Below are 21,852 nucleotides of genomic sequence, written 5' to 3'. Positions count from 1 at the left end.
TTGTAGTTCATTTTTACAATGTATTATGTGCAAAACTCACCATTTATCATTTACAAAATGAAATACAAACATGTGCCGGAAGTTTCAGATACATGGCAAACTGACATTAAAAATGGTACAGATCTTCATATGTACAATATACATGCCACTCATGACATATTTTTGTAATCACCTGCCTTAAGTTACACTGCTCCAAGGACTGGAGGTGAGCCCTTGGTCCCTTTAAAGAGAATAGTCCCCTTTGACTTAAGCAGGGACCAGTATCACCCACAGCATCTACTACCTTAGACAAGTCACAAGAACATACACATTTAATACCATTTTACCTTTGTATATTTAGGACTCTGACTTTCATGTGTCACCTACTCAGTAACTTAAGAATCATGAAATGCTACAACATAACTCTTCAGTCCAAAGCACATTTTGATGTTGCTGACAAACTATATAAAATGGTTAGTGTTCCCATTCTTTTTATTGATATTTAATCCTCTAACACAAATAGTATCTGGGATAGGTGCTGTCAAATCCACCTGCATATCTACAATATTGTATACATAAAAGTTTCTTACCAACGTTCTTCGCTATCTTTCTGCAAGGAGCCTGAACCAGCAGACTAACACATTTTATTCCTAAATTAAGTTCTCTACATTCTTTCTCTACCCCTTCTCTACATCCGTTTCTTTCATCTTCCTCTTTCAGAACCATATTTCTATCTAAAACAATGCATATAAACAATAATCCAGGTAACAGTACATCAAGTTCAGATAAAGGCACTGAAATCACCAGCACCAATGTTACAATCTTCTTACAGATAACAGAAGTTTCATAAAAACCCTCCTGTAATATGAAAAAAGAGAAACCACTGAGACTTTTAATGCAATACTCTAAAACCAGCAAGAGATTTATTTTTGTATATTAAATGTTAAAATCACATGCATAATTATAGAATACTTTATAGTTAAAAAAATATTTAAAAAAAACAACCCTGACAGTTTACCTGCAACTGCTATAAAATTTCTATGAAATATATATAAAAACATGGAGATTTTCTGTAATAATAATAAAAAAAAAATTAGAAAAGGATGCAACCATCCAGGTAATTTTGAGTTAACTGATGCCCTGCATCGGACAGTCTTGTCACACTCATGCTGGTCAAACTGAGCATGTACCAGCCAGTTCACTGAAACACTTGTCTAGCATAGTTACATTTAAATCAAAATGACATTTGGCTAAAGGATGAGCGGCAGAAACTAGATTTTGGCACACTACAGCAAAAGACCTGCAGAGGGCCACAGTATAATGTTTCAGAAGTCTGTGGTACCAGAAATTCAGCTTCATGCGCTGTTTATTCAAACATGCTGGTTGAATATTCCACATAACTGGCCATATGCATGGTTTACATGGTTTTTCTGTAAGCAACGCTAGAAGTGTCTGTGCATGTTTTACTAGGCATTTATGGTTTAAGACCTGCACAGACTGTTTCACCTCCCCAGGTAGGCAGCAAAGTTTTTTTTTTTTTTTTTTTTTCAACAGTTAACAAGCAACTGAAATGAAACAACAAGTTGCTGGTTTTAAGAGGCAGAGTCATCATTGTTCTGAAAAATGGCACCATAAGGATCACTGTTAATGCGCTTGTAGACGAAGTGGAAGACCTGGGGTTGTGGGCGGCTATGCAACTCAGCCTTGATTTTCTGAGGGTAGGTGTCTTCCGTCAGTTGCTGCCAGGTGTCATCAACAAAAAGGAACAGGCTATATTCTTCTGGATTGTCCACTTTAAACTTCTCAGCACAGAGCTGACACACATCTTCCGTAGTGATATATGGTCTTACTAGCAAGGTCTTTCCTGTACATCCACTGTTAACTTCCTGGAATGCAACTCGAAGGTAGTTCTGTAGAATGAGAAAACAAACGTAAAAAACTAAAACAAAAGCAAAACAAAAACACACACAAAAAAATCCCCAAACCCGCAAACCATGAAACTCATCCTCAGAAAACTGCGGAGTCAGCAATAAACAGCAAGCATCTTACAGAATCATAGCATCGGTAAGGTTGGAAGGGACCTCTAGAGATCATCTAGTCCAACCCTCAGAGTGGCCCATATGGCGATCGAACCCACGACCTTGGCTTCATTAGCACCACACTCTAACCAACTGAGCTAAACCTAACCCCAAAGCCAGAGTGCTGAGCAGCACAGTCCCCCAGGCACCCTAACCACGGGGGCAACATCCCTGGGCGGGCTCGAACCACCAACCTTTCAGCTAACAGCCGAACGTGCTGCCTGTTTCTTCCTGCTCTAATTGTGAAACAGACTCCGATGGTTCCTGTAAATTATGACCACTTTCGTTGATTGTGGTGTGAAACTGTGGCAAGTGCGGTGGGTATGGCAGAAACTCAGTAAGCCTTCATCCTCCTCCCCTTGGTTTACAGTCTAACCGTGCAATTAAGAGTGAGTAGATACAGCCTTGAACACATGGAAAACTCCAGTGGTTTTAATGGGACTTCATGCCTGGCTTTAAAAGGGAACAAAACGCTGAGAAGCAAAATAAATCTCTGAGGCAGCATGTCCAAAAGATGCTGCTGCCACTGCTGGCTCAGCCTAGAGTACAAAAGCTTCACACACTACATTAGTCGGGAGGGGGAGGGGGAGGGCCTCTGCCAATTTAAAAACAAGGGTGTTGATCCAAAAGCAAGTTACTACATGATAAATGTCTGTTTGCACTCTTATCTTGTAATATGCAAAAGGTAATGCAACCTCACTTGGGGCTTTTTTCATCAAATTATCCAGAGATAATTGGTCATATATCTGAGCCTTATGTAATGGGTTGTGCGTGACAGTTTTTTTTTAATTACTATTTTTTTCTAAAGAATAGGGATGCTGTAGAAAGAAAGCTTACTGTGCAGCATTTGAGTGAATCTATAAAACATTGAAGCAAAACTGGACCTTTTTTCTGTATGGAAGGTTTTCTCCATGACACATGCCCACAGCTCTAATAACATCAATAAATGCTAAATATACCTTAAAAGGCACAGTTCTACCTTCCAAAAAGCATTTGAAATGTAAAGTAAAAGGCAAAGTCGCATTTTGGACATATGAATAAGGCAATCTGATGTGATGCTTCATTAGGAGAAGTTTATCTGGAATTAAAGACTATGAAAAGCGGTGAAATTAAAGGAAGTGAAAAGCATAAGAGGATGACAGTGAGAAGTAACTGCTTATTGAGTAAGTTGGTACCTATGACTGTATGCAGAATAAATTAAGCAAGCCAAATCACTATGGTAAAAAAAAGTATATTCCATATAAGTTATTAAAAACTAAGACCAAGAGGAATGTTCATATGACTTATTATTTAAGTCTTTTTTTTTTTTTAAATAAACACTTTTTTTTTTTTTTTTTTTTTTTAAACAAACATTCCTGCATGGCTTTTGCAGACTGAAACACTGAAGCTCCACAGCAAAATTTAAACCATTGGGACTGAAGTTGACTGAATAAAACTAATCCATTTAGGCTGTTATCCAGCCTAAGGATCTAATAAGTGAGCAGCCCTAAAAAAGGCAAGATGCACCACAGCTTTAATTTCTAATGTAGATAACACACAAAGGATGTTGTTCTTTAAACATACACACTTTTAAGCAGACAGGATTGCTTGAAGAAGAGGTTGAAGGTTACACAAATGCCTGTTACTCATATAATAAGTATCAAATTCATTTATGCAGTATCAAAAAGTTCTATTTAATAATCATCAACATATGGGATTTCTGTTTTTCCATCCTCTTGAGGGAGGTAGGGAGGGGGAGGGCCTGGGCCTTCGAGGGTCCAAAAGTTGAAAAGGCTGTGAGACTGCACCACAGAAATAAAGTGAGCACATCCTGGTCCAACCTGAGAAGGATTAGTTGTTCTGAAGTTGTTACTTATGTGTCCATACCGCAGGTACTTTATTTCAAGACTGCAGACTGCCGAGAAATTAAATTGAAAACTGGCAGTCTGAGCAGGTAGCAAACTGCACGAATTTGTGCCAAGCGTAGCCTGGCGAGGGGTGATCTTACTGATTCGAGGCTCTGTTTTGAAACAGACAACAGAATGAGAAGCCCTGGACATTCTCACTCAGCACCAGTTCTTTTCCCATTGCCCACAGCATCGCCTTCCAGCAAGGCATCCAGTTGTGCAGTTAGCTTGGCTGAAGTGTCTCTGCTGAGCAAGAGACGGTGAGACAGAATACAAGATTTTGCCAAAAGAATCCTCTGAGATTTAATCATTCAGAGGAGATACAAGATGATGATGTTTCCTACAAATGGTGCAGCGTTTTGTTGTAAGGAATGCCAAATTCAGATAGCTTGAGACTTCCTCTAACTACAGATAAGCCTAATATAAAATGGATCCCAGCAAGATGGACTAGCTTTGTGCAGTGGCCGTAGCTTAGGATCTCTGTTAATCAGTTACCTTTCTAAAGAGAGACACATCATGCAAGACTGCTTCTTTACCTAACTCCTTCCTGTTCAGTGTTGCTCTGTAGTCCTTTGCACGGACACTGATAAAGCACAAGAAGCCTCAGCTGAAAAGTTTCAGTCTTCTCCCAACCCTCCACCTTTATGATCTGGTTAAGATCTTGGGAAATAACTAATTGATGGTTGTTATTAGCCAGTCTGGAAACTTTGGGCTATGATATCATCAGGAAACAGCTAAAAACAAAGAAATAAATCCTTGCTTCTCAATTCCAACATCCTCCTTGCTTCAGTCCAGGAACTGATGTATCCGAACAGCCAGTCAACAGCGTACTATGATTTTATGTGGAAGACCTGCAGATCTGATTTTAGAAGATGAAATAATCCAGACCATTATTCTTCAGTTGAAGTAACTGCCTTACTCTGAAAGAGTAGTAAGAAATGGAGGGGAAAAATTATATATAAAAAAGATGACATTCACAGTGTAGAACTCTGGTCTGCTTAGCTTTTAATCAACACTGTAGACCAGCTTTCCTACCACCTCTCTCCTCTGCTGCGTGCTGTATGCCACCATCACCTACCAGAGGAGTTGTGCTGATCTACAGCACAGGAAATCTGGATTTGTTCTTTTTAACAGTAAGGCATACAAAGAAGCTAAATATAAGATATGATTCACTTTGTCCATGGGAAGGGCAGGGGGAGGTTCCATTTTTCAGTGTTTTCTTCCAACCGTCACAACTGAACTCTATTAAAAAGTGTAAAGACTTAAAAATAAAAAAAAAGGCGGGGGGGGGGGGGGGGGAGGAACTTGTAAGCCATAGTCTCAGCACTGCTTCACTTCCTTTCCGCCCCCAAGGAAATCATAAAGAATCACACCTCTCAAATAGAAATTTCCAACAAAACAATCGCTCCCTCTGCTTTTTTTCCCTTAAGCCCTGGGCTGTACCTGAAAATCGTCAACGGAAGGTATTGTTCTGTTAGTTGTCCTCCTCTTATGCCATTGCCGGAGGGTATCTCTGGCTTCTGAACTTAGCAGTCGGGCAGCCTGTTCTTCCTGGAAGTTCTTGATCAATGAAAGTGCTCCATATGCGCTTGTCAAGTAATAGCCTCCTGTGAAGAACAGCAAGAGAAAGACTTCTCAGAACGGTCACAAACAGGATGCTAGATGTTCTGACTGTTCCCAGAAGAAAAGACATATTTGCTATATCTATCTATCTGTGTGTGTGTGCATGAATGAAAGTCCTTGTACTCTGTTGTCAAAACATCTGTATATAAAGAAAGATAGCAGGCAGCTTGCTTTTCCTGGACCGGCATTCTGAACTGAGTAATGAGATGATACTACTACTACTACTACTGACTCTTGTAGGGAAAATTAATAATTCATAATCACTCTTACTGTACAGATATGTAATTTATTTACAGTAGCAAATTTAGTGATGTGCTCAGAACTGCTCATTACTACATTTTTTTCAGTTCTTTTCTGCACTACCCCATCAACTGCTCCATACTTCAGCCTGCAGCTTTTACAAACAATGCAACACCCTTCAAGCGATGCATTGCCCAACAGTTACTGCTATTAACATATAGCTCTCCTACTTCCAAGACTAACACAGATATTCAGCCAAAGTATCTTCCTGACATCTGGAAATCTTGGTGACGTGGACTCTGCTTATGCACAGCTATGATAAGCTCAGTGTCTTCTTTTATGTGAACTGACCTGTGTGTGCTCACAGGCCTTCTGATTACTAGATGATGTTTTCAGAGCTGCTCAGGGACATGCAATAGTTACATGCACTGCATATTATCAAGTGGTGCAAGTACATCTAACTGAATCCACTAGTCCTGGGGATAGCTAGTCACTTAAGTGTCTTGTGTAAGATGCTCATTTACTCCTGAATGTTTTTACGAAGTTGGGACATGAATTTTCTTCTAATCAATTTTCAAACAGTGATTAATTTTTCTTCCTAAGTTTCAAATGTATATGGAATACACATAGAGGCTTAAGCAAAATAAAGGACAGTCTCCTGTGGTTCAGGAACCTAAAAACAACTACACTTAGTGGCAACAAAGTAACAACTGTGAGTAGGATTTACAGCCAGGAAGCATCCCAAAAGCATTTGCCATAGTTTGAATGCACAATCCAACTGCTTAGCCAGAAGTCTGACTCTGCTTTTGCTGCTTATTTGCTTTTTCTTTTAAATGAAGACTTTGCATGTTTTTTTGCCATTTTTTGGCATCCCCACAATGTCTGACTAGTAGAGAAGGTGATGTCTGCAATCCTCCTTACTTCGTCTTCACTATATGAACGGAGAATGAATTAAATAAAGCCAAGACAATTGCTGACATACAAAAGAAGCTGCAGATTACAAAGGAAAAGGCATCTCAGCATGAGCTAAGAGCCCTCAGCAACCTGGGGAAAAGACATGCTCTGCTTTACTTCATTTTTTAAGTAAACCTAGTTAAGTGGAAGTATCTAATTAAGAGCAGCACAGTCTTTTCACGCTGTCATTTAAAGATGCATTCTATGCTGACAGGAGTATTTTCAGTATGACAGATAGCATCCTCTTGGCCTCTAGCTTTGCAACAAGTTCTTTATATAAAACACATGCAGGAGCCATGAGCCAAATTGGAAAATATATCACAATTGAACTGCACAGCCCCAAAGCACTAAACAATTTTTCCTGCACAATATAGTGCATCTGGTGCCAAAGACAGGGCCAACCAATAGATGGACCCCTTTTGCGGGATTAAAAATAACATGACTTAACAGTTCAGTAGATGTTTCTGCTTTTCAAGCATGTTAATGATCTCCAGCTTGACATCTCAAGTATTTTCCACAGGAAGATTCCTGACCAATGCACTAAAGGATGCTCTGTATGTAAAGGCAGCGAACAGGCTAGTGCCAAAGGAGAGGAATCCTGGTGTACCTCTCACGCACATACTGGAGGATACAGCAAGAGGATATAGCAATTCCAAGTCTAAAGATAGCAGGGACAGGAATCATATACACGTATATATTTAAACTCACAGCTGAGCTTAGTCACGAAAGCCTTTTAACCTCCTCACAAAGTGGTGGATTCTGAGGCCTACCAAGGTCTTGCAGAATACCTCTGTGCTAAAAACATTACCATGAAAGCAGAGAGAAAGAAGTAGATTTCCCTGCCTCTTGTGGACTTCAGCCTTCAGTCATGCCTGCTGTAAGAAATTCATTCCTGGAGCTCATAAAAATATTTTTCAAGAAGCAAATATTGGAAAGAAGCAAAGCGTTTCAAGGAGGAGGTGTTCTCAAAAGCACTTCCCCAGCACAGAATTCCCCAAGAAGTTTTTACGAAGCATCTACCCTATGCACCATTTGAGTCACACAACTGAACTGAATGCTGTGGCACTATAAATACACTCACAGTATTTTCAGGCACTGAAGGATAAACACATTTGGCATCTGCATGATATATGGGTTTGCTTGCCAAGTTATGATGCCTCTCCATTCCTGGCTGAACAAAATGGCATTCCCTCATAAGGAAGTATACACCAGGAGATTCTCAGAGGACTCAAGTCTACACTCTGTAAGCATATTCCACCAGAAAAAACATGGTTTTTCATACTCTAAGGTAGAAATAATTAGGAGAGTCTCTTGTTACACTACTAACCTCACTGACTTCAGTACTCTCCTTCAAGAGATTTTCAATCAAACAAGGTCATAGCAACTGTGCTATCAAGGAGAATCTCCATTCCCTAATCCTTTACTTAATTTTAATTAAAAAAGGGGGGGAAACAAAAAGAAGATTTACCTTCTCCGTGTAGCAAAGATGGATCCAGCAATTCCATCATGTATTCAATTTCAGTATCCAGTTCTAGCATATCACACTGGGCTAATACATATGTCAACACAGGCAAGAAGTCATCAGCTCCATATAGCCTCCCTGGGGTGAAGGGAACACAGACAGTGATATACAAACTACATTTTTTTACTAGGTTCAGAGTTTCAAAGCACAGTGTTATTTGCTGCCTTCATTAACCAGCAGGATTGTATTGCTCTACAGCCTTCCGTTTGTGGCAAACGGAACATTATCCAACATTTGCTGGACAGGAAACCAACACCAGCTTGATCCTGTACTTCCAAAAAGCATACATCGCATGCAGATGAATGCAGACTTGCAAGTAAATTTAAAGACTGGGTCCACAGTGGCATAATGGCCACTGGCTCACTTTACAGAAGACTGTCATGAAAGTCTGGCCTGAATCCCCCTTGCATTTCTACCACTAGCTAGGAGAAGATGAATAGACATTTTATTTTTACATGCAAGGACATTCACTTTCTGGAAAGGTCCAACCAGACACCAGTTTCTGAGTTTGAGTCCCAGTACAGAAGCCTGGACATAAAGACTAATATGCAGATTTTTGTCAAAACCAGTAAGATTTGACATGAAAACTCAGCTCCTTTCCTTGACAAAGCGCAGTTACACACACCAGTGACCAAAGCCTCATATTATCTCCAAGCAGTGGCAGAGGCAGCATCAGCAAGAGCAGCATACAGTTAATGCACATACTATGCTGTAGCTACATCTGGCTGTGCTTCTACTGCTTATATTTAAGCTTTCTGTTTAACATGGAAAATATTGCATATATAGATTGTATTTTGTAGATTGGCCAGACACAGGTTGTATTTTCTGTGTTCACTGTAGAGCTGGTGTGCTGCCACTTAACACTACCAAGAGCAGAGCCAGGTTAATCTTTGGTAAAACTCGATGATTGACGGGTCGATCTAAAGTTAGGCCAGCTAAGGGACACCCTCCAAGTATTACGCTATTACCTGGCTGAGAGTACAAGATGAAACAAAGATACTCAAAGAGCTGCTAGTTCAATGCCATGCTTTACAAACCTCATGAGACAGCACAACCTGAAGAGCCCAAGCTCCTCAATGCAGTAATTGACCAACAGTGCCTGCTTAGTATATTTTCTTCTTCTGTTTACTGGAAACAATTTACTCAGGGTACAGCACAGAGGAAAGAGCCTACAGCACTTTGGGCCAGGATTCCTACATTTGCTTCCAAATGCAGGAAGAGTTTGCACAGAGAAAAGCTGGGCAGGAGCTTGGACCCAGTTCTCACAAAAGTGCTTCAGGGTCTTCAGCCACAATCATTCAGATTCCAAAAGAAAGGAGGTGTCTTGATCAGCACCAGGGCCAGCTGCAGATTCAGTGCTCAATTTGCCAACCACCTGCTTATATTCGCCATGCAGAAAAAATCTCCCATCACCTGCATTGCTCACCGCAGCTCGTGACCTGCAACAGCAATGTCTGATAGGACTTCGGGTAACACAGCTGCACCTGTGACTTCCTGCCATCTAGCACAGTGTTTTCATGGTGTGTCACTGATGGCTCAGCAGCTCTCATTAATCTACAGCTCCATTTTGTTATCTAGCTTTCAAGGTCATTCTTTTGACACTTGCTACGGTGTAGAAGTCAATATCATTACTTCCATTCCAAAAATGCTAAAGAAAAGGTCCAAATGAGAATATTCAGAGGAAGCCAGAAGTACTGGATCAGAGGCTGTTTTTCTCCACCCAGTTACACAAAGCCATTGTGGTTGTGGTATTACATACACACACTATTCAATTACTATATTGAAATATAGGGTGTATTTAACCGCCTTTACTACAACTTCCAGAATAATACTCATTTAATCTCGGTGCCAAATCAAGACTCACAGAACAGGCTTTCTGACAGCCAGTTTCAAAAGCCAACAGCTGTCCTTTTGAAGCTGCATCACAGTTCTGTTTAACCTTCCCACACAATTTGCAGGTGTGCTGCCAGTAGCCTGAGAGACATCAGGAAAGAAGTGGAGAGGCAGAATCCCTCTCAGAAGGGCTAAGAGACACAGCTCTAGGAGAAAGAGGCATCTGTCTCTGCAGAGTCCAGTGATCTCCTCTCCTGCACTAAAAAAATAACCCCAGGTTTGGAATATCAGCAAGCTTCTATCAGAGGAAGCACCATACCTGAGTTATTCTCCATAACAGTGTAAATCAATTTGCAAACTCTCAGTAGCAGCATGACTTTCTTTTCAGGTGAATACATTTTCTGCATGGTCATGAACTTGACTTTAATCTTTTCAACGTCCACAAAGTCTGGCGTTGGAACAAGCACACCCAGTTCCTGAGGATTCCTCTGCCGCACCAGCTGCAGGTTTTCCTTTAGCTGTTTCCAAGAACCATCCACAGTGTGAAACTCTTTCAACATCGCTTCAATGTGGCCCTTCAGCGGCTTCAGAATGCACTTGTGCATGGCCTTCTCCAGAACCACATCTGCAACGGCAAACACAGGTCCAGCTGACTTCCTCCTCTACAGCACAGCCAGGATTAATATACCCATTCCCAAAAGAGACAGTAGAGAGCAAAAACTACTCACTACAGCCTATTTATTACACAAGCTAAGCTTCCAGATGTTTATTAACAAGAAAAAAACCCAGCAAAGCAGAATCTATATTCCATTTGAATTGATGGCAATCCGGTCCATGCTAAAAAACCCACAAAAGAAAGACAGACTACAGATTGTCAAAAAAAACCTATGGCTCCACTTAATACTTTTTTTTTTTTGCCAGAAGTCTCAGTGTTTTGTTTTTAATTTGAACTTTAGACTTGAACTTCCAAACCTGAACCAAAATAGTCAAAACTGTAGCTTTTGTCTAGTTTGGCACGGAAATCAGCCCTTTTCACATAGTTTCCATCAGAAATTGTACCTCAACCAAGGCCTGCTAAAGTTTGGCTCAACTTTGACAAAATCTTTATGAACTTGGACAGATTATGGGCTTTAAACTATAAATGAAAACCAAGCTGTGTTTGTCCAGCTTCAGATTTCATCATGCAAGCTTATATACAGCTTTGTCATCAACCTTGAGGTTCTTTGTTTGGCAACTGCGTGCACGTGGCACAGTAACCACTAACTTAGTTTTTTTTCCGTTCCTGTTCTACTGAAGGTTTTCTTAAATAAACATTCTCCTTTTTCAAAGTATGGCCCACATCAACAGCGAAAGTCCTATGCTAAACCTTTTCTCTGCAAACCTTTACTTTATAGGCTAATTTCTTCTCCCACTCAGAGTCCCTGTGGCAACAGAGCTTACATTAATTATTTGTGTTGTAGTGAACTCCCACAAAGTCAGAAGAGACAAGGGACCCTTCTGCCTGGCCACTGCCCCCAACGTTGGGCAGGCAGGAACTCGCAATAGGCAGATGCATAAAGCGCACGCAGGGACCGGCAGTGGAAAGAACAGAGATGGTGAGCGTGGCGCTGCTGGAACACGTGATTACACAAGGTAGCAGCAGGCATTCCTATTAGTGGTGACTCATAAAAATTTCATTAAACATCATGCCCTTTGCAGGCTTCTTTAATTTCAAATTAAAATCTTTGCTTTTTCTTTCTTTTTTTTTGCCTATTTCTTCTTTCTTTTTTTTTTGATTGTAGACTACTTCTAAAGGGAGGGGGCACATTGCTTTTTCCAACAACAAGCATTGCCTACTTCATTTTCTTCTTCTTCTTCTTCTTTTTTTTTTTTTTTTTTTTTTTTTTTTGCTTTCATGCTTTCAGACACCATTTAGATTAACTAGGATGTTATTCTTGTTCAACCATCTTTTCTTTGGCTCCCCACTTCATGCCCCTCTTTCCCACACAAACATACCTTTGCACACTCCTCCTCTTACAGTGCTTTTCCTTCATACAAAGCACTTACTCTGTACATCTCTGGCATGCAATTCCAAGATGTTCGACTCTTTTGGGAGCTCCCATTTCCCCCTCCCCAATGCTCCTGGGACTTCTGTAGCTGCTTTTCCTTCCTGAGACCCTCAGGGATGCACGCAAAGCTACAGCTGCCTTGTTCCCAGAGGCTTTAAAGGCAGCTGGGCTCTCTCTCCCAATGGACGGGGGAACAAATCAATGTGAGGAGCAGCGTTCACGCTCTGATTTTCCAGATTTCCCTAGGGCACCAGTAAAGACATAGCCAATCTGACAGATGTTCACAGTGACCTAGATGGACAAACACACAGCGTGAAAGGTGGATCCGGCAGCTCAGTGGACCAGAGCTACCCATCATATAAGCGGCAACGTTTCAGATGACCAATCCTTATCTACTGTATTCAGCAGAGCCACAACCACCATAAACAGCACTGCCAAACCTGGTCAGAAAAGCAAAAGCAGCACCCTCTGCACAGCAACAGAAACTCCCTGCCATCAAAGTCATTCTCAAGACTAGTGGCGAAAATTATTTTTCCACCCTGGAAAATGCACAATTCTGACCTGTTGGTATAACAGTTGCTAATTTCTACACAGGACACATAGTTCCTTGCTAGCTTCACTGATGCCTTATGCCTTATTTTTATTGACAATTTTTTTTATTTTACTTATTTCTACTGCTTTCTTTCTTTTTTTTAATAGCAAACCCCCTTTAACAGCTTTACTTGTAAGCAGAACACGTCTGCTGTTTGCATTCCAGCTGCCTGCTCTTGCTTAAGTCAGAATTAAAACAGCCAGGGCTGCCAAACAGCTCATTAAGAGAGAGAACTCGGCATCCCCATGAAATTTTAACTTCTGCCAGCTTCCCCTGGAGCCCTGTGCACAGCTGGCTTGTGCCAGTCTCCCTTCATCAAAATAACATGGGTCGCCACTGTATCTGCTAGCTGGAGGCTCAATAAATTCTGGAAAGAATTCAGCGCGGGATCTCAGACTCCTTTGGTTGGATGAGGAGGGAGCCCCTGGCCTGGGACGGGAGATGTGGAAACTCGGCTGCTCCTGTGGCTGATCCCCGCAGGCTCCAGCGGAAAGCTGGCCCAACCGCTGCCTACACCATCCCGGCGCTGCTTCAGCAAAGAGCTGCCAGAAGGCTTTGCGGGAGACTCTTCCACTGAGCCCAAGCTTCTCCTTGGTCTTGTTGTCTGCAGGTGGGAAGTGGAAGTGTTAAGTCTTTTGCCCTCAACCCTTAGTCAGTGCCACTCCCACAGCTTCCAGTGCAGTTGAATCACAGAGATTTTTATGGCTCTGCAAAATGGGGAGGAGGAGTTGCTTAATACTCGCAATTCATCCCAGGCTCCTAGAGCACTGCCTAGCAATCGCTTTCAAATTTACTCAGTCACGTTCCCCAGTTTCTCAGGGAATTTAAACAGACTTGAAGCTGCACCGAGGCACCGAGCAGACAGCTCATGTAGGTATGCCCAAAGCTCCGCGCAGGGCGCCGTGCGGCAGCTCCCCGCCGTTGGTCTGCTAAATAGAAGATGCAAAAGCATCCAAGTACTTCCTCGTGGATCACTACTCACAGCTGTTCCTAATGGTTTCTGTGTTCTTACCCTGATCTATTAAAAAAAAAAAAAATTGGTAGCAGCTCCTTCAGTGCTGTACAGTGACTACATGACACCTAATAGGATATAAATTAAATAAAAGATATATACCTGTGATTGCAAAGAGACCCTAGCACTGGCTAGGCTTGGTAACGGTAGACTAGGAGAGACTGGCACTTTACTGCAGCAGTTTTGCACAGAATTAACCAGCAAAGAGAAAGTCAATAGCAAGACGACACAGCAATGTGTCCACAGTTTCTTTTCCTTAATCTTTTCATCTTCCTTCTTAATTCTTGGAATAGATACAAGAACCAGGGAGTTCTGCCCTCAATTAAAAAGGCAGCAAATTCTAGCGAGCTGGTGAGGCCAAGAACTTAGCAAGCGTCAGAACGATCGGGCATTTTTATGGTAAACAATAATATCCATACTTATCCTAATTCATACAAAAACTTAAAAAGGCTTTAGGAGCATATTAATAGCTACATTATTACTGAAGTCTGGAAGGACAGCATTCCTTGTGATCTGGGTCTCAGACCAATCGCAGGCGTTACAAGACTGTGATAGTGATAACTACGTTTGGGAGCGTTTCCTACTCAAATTAGTGTCTACAAGTGGTGAATTGCGGACTGATCTGCTGAGTTAACATTTCTGTATATTTCTCAGATCAAATCAAAGCAAACAACAAAAACTCCTGTTAACTTCAACAAAAGCAAAATGTTTCCATATATCCCCTCTGGACACTAAATATTTCAAAACACAAACATACATGCTTCAGATTTTTTTTAATCTGATTATCATTTTAAGTTAAGTCCTATTTAGCTTTCCTGCAGTGATACTTATAATTAGTCTCTAGCCTCAAAATGGGAACTGGAAATGCTTTGATAAATGAATTGCAAAGGCCAGCCAGCTAGTTTCGCTGTGACTTGTGGAAACACATCTGTATCCTGTGCTGACATGCTATTTTGTTTCACTGCAAACCGCACGAGTCTGCGTCTGGAGAGGACAACACATGAGTCACAGTAAGTGTCCTCACACAGCCTCTTCGCAGACCTCGCTGCCTGAAATTGCACACTCCTCACCGTTTCCAAGCCTTCTCTGCTCCCTGTTATCGATTGCCATTGCTCCACTGAGATTACCCTAGCACGTTTCAGAGCACTGAAGACTCATGTGTGAGCCGTTTTCCACCTGCAATGGCTAAACCATCCTGCAGCGCTCGGTCAGGAGATGCAGCAAACCTGGGAGCTGCTGCAAAACTAAACAGCGCACTCTGGCACCAGCAGCATTGCTCGGGGGGCTGAGAGCAAAATGCTGCTTAGGTGCAATAGGGCATGCAAACGCAGGGCACTTGACCACGCTGCGTTTGCTGCCTTTGGGATTTTCCCCAATATCCTGCATGTTCGCAGTTTGGCACTACTAAACACGATCTATTTTAAGACAGCTTCAGTCAGAATGGCTAAGTCACCAATTCTTGGTGGATGTTGACGTTCACATACACCTAGGCCATCGCTCAAAGACATCTCTGCAGAAGGAGCAAGGCTTGAAGATGAGACCTCCCGTGACTCATGGTCCCTGCTCACCTACACAGCCCGGAAGGCAGAGACACAGCAGTGGTGGGAGGAGGGAGGCGGCAGTGGTGGAAGCAAACTGGCTGAACAACCAGGCAAGAAAGGTCTCTATGATGATAATACTTCCCCTCGTTTTACCTACCTAAAGCACACACCAGTGAATCACAGACATTTGCGTTCGGTTTGTTTTGCTTTAATCAGACCAACTGATAGTTAATTGAAACTCATGCTATAGCTGTGAAGGAAACGTGTCTTCTCATGAAAAAAGTAGCAATAAAGGAACAGCGAATAACTCAGAAAGCAAATGGAAGGGATGACAGGGAAAGGCAGAACCAGGTCGACTGCCTCTGCTCCAGGCCCTCCCCATTTGCTTCCTCCTTGCCCTGTCCCCTCCCTCTTCAGTGAAAGGGGGACCATGGGAGAGACCAGGTCCCTTAGCCTCAACTCAACATGAAGAGATGCTAGGGTGAACAGCAGGGAACAAGACCTAAAATAGATATCCAAGACCCTTGAAAAAATATGACAGTGCTAAAAAACGCCCATGTGAGCTTTTCAAGAGTTAATAGTGACATACCATTCTCATTCCTTTAGCAGGATAATTGGCCAAGTAAAGAAGTGCAGAGTAGGAGCTGGGCTATATCTTGACTTTACTAAAGGCCTTTAACCCTCTTCCATGCAACTTGCCTATGAGCAAACAAGGGAAATTCTGTCTAGCTCTAATTACCATAAGGTGGGTGCACGGCTGGTTGAAATACTGCACTGAGCGCCCAGCTATCAATGGTTCACTGTCAAACACACAGACATTTCAAAAGAGGTCCTGCAGGGGTCAGCTCTGGGCTTTGGGCTATTTAATATTTTTGTTAAGAATCTGGATGATGAAATAAAACAATTCATACACAAAACCTGCAATGATATCATGGCGGGGGTGGGAGAAAGACATCATCAGCTCTTGGGAGAGCAAGTTTAAATTTGTCTTCATAAGCTGGAAAGAGGCCTAAAGCTAACAAGAGAGAGTTTAATAAGGACAAAAGCAAAACATTGCCTTCCAGCAAGAAGAGCGCAAAGGCAAAAGCACAAAGCAGAAGGCAATCAAGCAGCTCACGGCGCCACAGAAGATGAAGTCAGCATTTCAGAGTCCTATGAACTGAAGACTTCGATGGGCAGCTCAACAGGTTGTAAGAAAAGACACCCCAAATGCGCTTTGTCTAACAGCAGGCTGGAAGCGGTTGTTCCAGGCCTGCGCTTTACAGAGGAGAGGCCAACGGCAGAGTCTGGAGGAAAGCGAGCCCTACGGACGGTAAAAGGCTGGAAACCAGCACCTGCGAGGAAGGACAGAAAGAAATGAGCTCTTCAGCCTGGGAACGGGGATGCTACAATGGTATGTGACAAATCCTGAGATGTAAAAAGTTGCTACCAAGGGGACTGCTAATTTTAGTTTCATGCCCGCTGGCAGAGGAGGAGAAGGGAAAGGGAAGGTAACTGGGCAAGTAACTGACTTCATCTTCGCCAGAGAAAGAAAATCCTTCTCCATCTAGGGATAGTTAACAGGCTTCTCAATATGCCTTCCAACTCTTCCCAGCCATGATACCTTAATATAAATCCAAGTGCCTGTGACACTGCACAGTCCACTGACAAGGGGCCAGCCCGTTCTGTCTAAGCCCATTTTAAACCTCACTATTTCAAAATTCATCGTGTGTTAGAAATACCAAAGCGAATACTGAGGAGGATGTTCAGGCACCTTGCCATGCCGTCAGTTAATACCTTATTGCCAAAATGTTTAAGTTAGGCATTCCTTGGGTTAGGCCTGGGCTTGGGCATCGCGATGAAGCTGGTCAGATGCTAGATCCTATCCGGCGATCACCTGACAAAATGATGACACTCAGCTTGACTCCTTCCTGCTCACAGCCAGGAAAAGGGGAGATATAAACAAAAACTCCCAAACATTTGCAATTCAAGCAGCAGCGGACTGCAAAGTCTTGCAAAGTCTTTCGTTGGCCTGAGAAGCGAGGGAAGCAGTGCCCCAAGACAAGCTATGTGTTGTGCTGGTCCTTAAACAGCCACAGGAGGTTTAAGTCCCAAACAGCAAGGGCTGTGATAAGCTGTGGGTGATGCTGCTCTAGCACATACTAACATTCAGGAGACAGCAGGATAACACGAAACCTGTAGGCACCTGACCAGGCAACTGTCCTGCAGGGTGGTGGAAAGCAGAACAGGGTTGGCTTGAGCACCTCTGGAAGGAGCAGAAAGGGCCCAGGCAGCTGAGACACCTGATGACTTACTGTCACGGGCTCTCTTCATGCCACCTGCGCCAGCACCGGGGCTCCGCTGCGAGGGGCAGCTGCAGCTACAAGCTACAGCCATCTGCTGCTACATCGAGAGGAAGAAGCTGTACTGTAACTTCATAAACCAAAAAGAAAGAATAACTGACCATTTACAAAGTTAAAGTTTGGGCTACAATGCTGCATTGAAATAGTCAAGCAAAACCCCAAGGTCATAGGCAAGGCTGACTTTTTGTTCTAGCTTAAGAAGTTCTTCTCTATAGGGATGATTAAATCTTGCTGTCACATAGTTATCTGCTGAGATCAGCACCATCCGATGCTCCTGATCCACTGTGGCTGCTTGCAGGCTCCAGGAGTAGGCAGCAGATGACTCAAAAGCAAGTTCTTCATTTGCTTACCCTGCTTTAATTAGTTAGATTTAATTGCATGATCTAAGTCAGACTTTCTGTCGCTGAAGAAAACCAATGTAGCTTAGTTACTATGCTTTATAACTTCAGCTACTCCAAACTACCGAGACATTTAAAAGCAGACATCATTTTGCCAGTCTCTAGAGACCCATCGTCTGACTCAACCCCACCCTTACAGTGAAAAGTACAAGTCAAACCAAATTACAAGCACAGAAGTTCTGTACTTCGTTGTCCAATAGCCCCACAAAGCCCGTGGGCGGAAACCCACACCAGCGTTCAGTTTGCTTTTTCTTCCACTTAACACCCACGTTTACATTCTTTATTATTCTAGTGGGAGTACTCCGTGTCTTTGAAAGTGTCTTGATTTTGAGGAAACCCTTAGTAGTGTAGTACTTGCTGCAGCAGCGCTTGCTACTTTGGCTTGACCTGGTACAAATTAAGTTGAGGTTACAAGAGAATCCTTCCCCTCAGTCAAGGATAGATAAAAACATCAACAGAAAATCACCAGCTACTCCCAGAGAAAGAACTATCTGCCAGTTTTGCACTGGGCCAAATGCTGGGACACTGGGATATAGGAAAAAAACAAGCAAGTTTGAAGTGAGCTCAGAAGGAAAGTATTTTGCCCTGAGGGATGTTTACCTCCTAAATGTGGCTTACAAGCTCTTTTACAAATACTGCTCAGGCTCAGCAAGACAGAGGGACAGAGAGATTTTATACAGCAACAACAATTTCATTTTTGCAGTTACACAAGTCTCTCTCTGTTGGTAAAACATGTATTCAAATATATAGTTCATCAGCATTTTTTTTCTTTTCTTTTTTTTAAACTTACATATCCCTTTTATTTAGCTTCAAGGGTAGGGACACTGCAGATTTGCTAGGAGTGAAATGAGAATTTGCTTGGATGAATGAGATTTGTTTCAAGAGGAAACTGCCAAGAAACATTTCTCTGCTCTTAAATGTTGCTGGTTTCTAACAAATTCTGGCTTTAGGGCTCCAATGCATGCTTAACATATGGTTAAAATTGGTGCATTGGAGCATCTAAAACTATTTCAACACAAGTCAGGGGAAAAAAAAAAGCGTGCCAGCAAATGGGGGATTAACAGTACAGATTGTTTTAAAACTCAAATAATCAATGGTTTAAACTCTGCTAGCAAAGTCAATTCCCTCCCTTCCAAACTAGCACCAAGACTATTGCTATAGACTCGGATCCTACGTTTTCAGCTTCCCCCAGACTACCGGGCAGTATTTCTTACCTATTTGGTCCTCTGGGATCAGGGATTCGATCGGGGGGTCAAGTTCGGAGCTTTGGGACAAATAGTTCTTGACTTGGGTCATGAACTGCCGGATCGTTTGCAGCATGTCGGTGCTTGAGACATGGCACTCCTTGTTTTCCTGGAGAAAGCTGATATAGTCCTGCACTAAGCAGCCAAAGTAAGTGCGCTTGTCCTGGGACATCTCCGCGATTTTCTTTATCATCCTCTTTTCGGGGGTCATGAAGGAACTGAAAACGCCACTGACTTTCCGTAGCTGAGACTTCACAATCTTGGGGAGAACAAACGAGCTGTTTCTTTTCTTCTTGGGCTTCAAAGGGGGGGCCATGCTCTCCTGGTCGCTCTCCCCCTCAAAATCCTCCAGGCTGCTGTTAGTGTCCCCCTCGTAGCCAAACAAGGGCATGCTCCGATCGAAGTCCAGCGAGTCAGAGGAGGAGGTGGAAATGCTCATGTCGCTCAGCCTCTGCCTGCCTCCATCCCACTGCGCTGGTGACTCACCGTTCACCGCCGACTCACCGTTTGCCGCCGGGCTCCTCTTGGAGGCTGCCGGATCCTGCGCAGGCAGGGCGGCACCTGCAGCGCCGGGCACTTCGGAGGCGCGCGCCGAGCCGGCGCCGGGCTGTGGGGCCGCCGCCGCCGGCTTGCCGCTGCCCTCCGCCTCCGAGCAGACAGCCTGCTTCTTCAGCCGCGGCGGCGGCACGGGGGCCGGCTTGTTCCGCTGCAAACCCGAGTCTCGCTGCTGCTTCTGGCTGACCGTTGCTGGCATGCTCGCCGGCTTTATAGTCCGGGAAAGCTGTGGGCTTGTCAGGCTGCTATTAATAGCAGGAGGTGGCGGTCTGGGCGGGGGGGAGCGAGGCCTCTCGGTGCCATTCACGTCTTGGGCACGCGGGCTCTGCCTTTTCAGGCTCCCGCTAACGTCCTGGCTGTGCACTTTTAAGAAGAGGGGATTAATGAAGCACAGAGCTCCGTTGGTCTGGCTGCACTCCAGCTCCGAGGGCATTCGGGTTCGTATAGCATGCACGCCATTTATAAGGCAGAGCTGGCGTGCGTCTTTGCAAGCGCTGTCTGCAGGCGCGGGCCGGCGGGGAGGTGAAGGATTCGGGGGGTTGCTGTTAGCCGGCGAGCTCCAAAAATCTGAAAGTCATCATTGTATTAATGTAAGAATGCAAACAGCATGCAGATGGCGTTCAGACCGTTCAGCTCAACGTAACCCCTTGGAAGTATTAAGAAATTTAGACAACCTTTTATGATTCAAGGAAGGAAAAAAAAGAGAGATGAAGAGCAATCATAGCGAGCTTCTTAAAGCACTAGCAAGTATAACTGCACGCTACACTCCGGGGGCTGCTCCTATTTGTTTATAAATGTCACAGCCAGTGCGTAGCTTTGAATCAGCCCACAGACCTAAGCTAAAAAGTAAACTGAAAACCAAAGAAAGGAACAGAGATCGTAACGTAGCAGTCCTTACTGATCTGAGGCTAAAACGGACATAAGCTACTCACCAGCATATCAGGCAGGAGAAGTAAGACTCCAATTCTCAGCTGGTGTTAATAAACTCGCTCAACCAAATCCAACAGTTAGGCTGATTTACACCAGCTGACAGCCACTTATGGCAACTAATCAAAACCGGAATTTTTAGGGGTTTGGTTTCTGTTTACAGGGAGCAAATAAATCTAGACAGGAAGACTCAGCTCATGTTTTGCTATGTCAGGTGCCCACACAACCTTCAGAGCTACACTGATCAAATGCTCGTGCCTCTTTAAGAGCCCTGGCTTGCAGCCCCATGTTTGTAACGGTTGCACAGGCTGCCAGAGGTTTTGGACACTCAGCAGCACATAAATAGACTGAATGTGCAGTCCCATCAGCACAGTGCGGAAAACCTGTGCTAAACCAGCAAATTTCCACTGCCGTCTCCTTACTTGTCCAAGCAAAGCATCAGTGCGAGTGCACAAAACCCCGTAACAGTAAAGCCCATCAGCTCCTGTGGCTCTGATGGCTGAAACCAGACTGGCCCTCTAGCACAGCAGTCAGACTGAAATAAGGGAAGAATACCAGAGGAAGACTGTGGTACAATTTGCCAGGCTTGACATGGCCCCTTTCCCCAGAGTGTCTCTTTTTGGCTGCTGGGCAAAAATGAGCCTTTTGAAGCCCAAGGCATGAATTTCACATATTGAGCTCTACCACAGGAGTCCATCCATGTCTGGCAGCTGTGTCCTGCCCACAGGGCAGAAAACAAAGTACAGCCCAAGGTGACAGGCTACTTCCAAGGAATATATACCTGGGAATATATGTAGGGAGTATACTAGGGGCTACTATATGCTAGGAGAGGCACATTGCACAGCCATGCGACGCTGCTATTTTTTTCCTGCTCCACAACTTCACACCCTGCTTGCAGATCCCTCAACAGCTGGCCAGTGTGCTTGGCATGCAGGCTGCTGCAAACATGCATGAGATAAGCACCACAGCAGGTGAAACATGTGAAGAGAGACCAAAAAAGGGTTGGCAAAAGCCTTGAAACCTTTACCACCAGTTCTTCCGGATGCAGTTTGCTGGGCTACATGCTGTTGACCTGCAC

The 21,852-nt window shown here is 43.5% G+C and overlaps 1 protein-coding gene across 4 annotated transcripts in view; it reads right to left on the bottom strand.

The window, feature by feature from the left end:
• Positions 1-21,852, bottom strand: part of RIN2 (Ras and Rab interactor 2) — an 86,428-nt gene continuing 64,576 nt past the window's right edge. For all 4 annotated transcript variants that reach the window (XM_062571331.1, XM_062571332.1, XM_062571333.1 and 1 more), the window contains 5 exons: positions 19,263-20,414; positions 10,435-10,740; positions 8,229-8,360; positions 5,387-5,550; positions 1-1,889 (listed from right to left, as the gene is read on the bottom strand). In XM_062571331.1, the coding sequence (XP_062427315.1) occupies positions 1,572-1,889; positions 5,387-5,550; positions 8,229-8,360; positions 10,435-10,740; positions 19,263-20,414 (2,072 nt within the window). In that variant the 3' untranslated portion in view covers positions 1-1,571. The remainder of the gene's footprint in view (positions 1,890-5,386; positions 5,551-8,228; positions 8,361-10,434; positions 10,741-19,262; positions 20,415-21,852) is intronic.

Source organism: Rhea pennata, chromosome 3, assembly GCF_028389875.1.
Source record: "Rhea pennata isolate bPtePen1 chromosome 3, bPtePen1.pri, whole genome shotgun sequence".
NCBI lineage: Eukaryota > Metazoa > Chordata > Aves > Rheiformes > Rheidae > Rhea > Rhea pennata.
The sequence above is the reverse complement of the archived record's forward strand: the minus strand, read 5'-3'. Positions and strand labels throughout refer to the sequence as shown.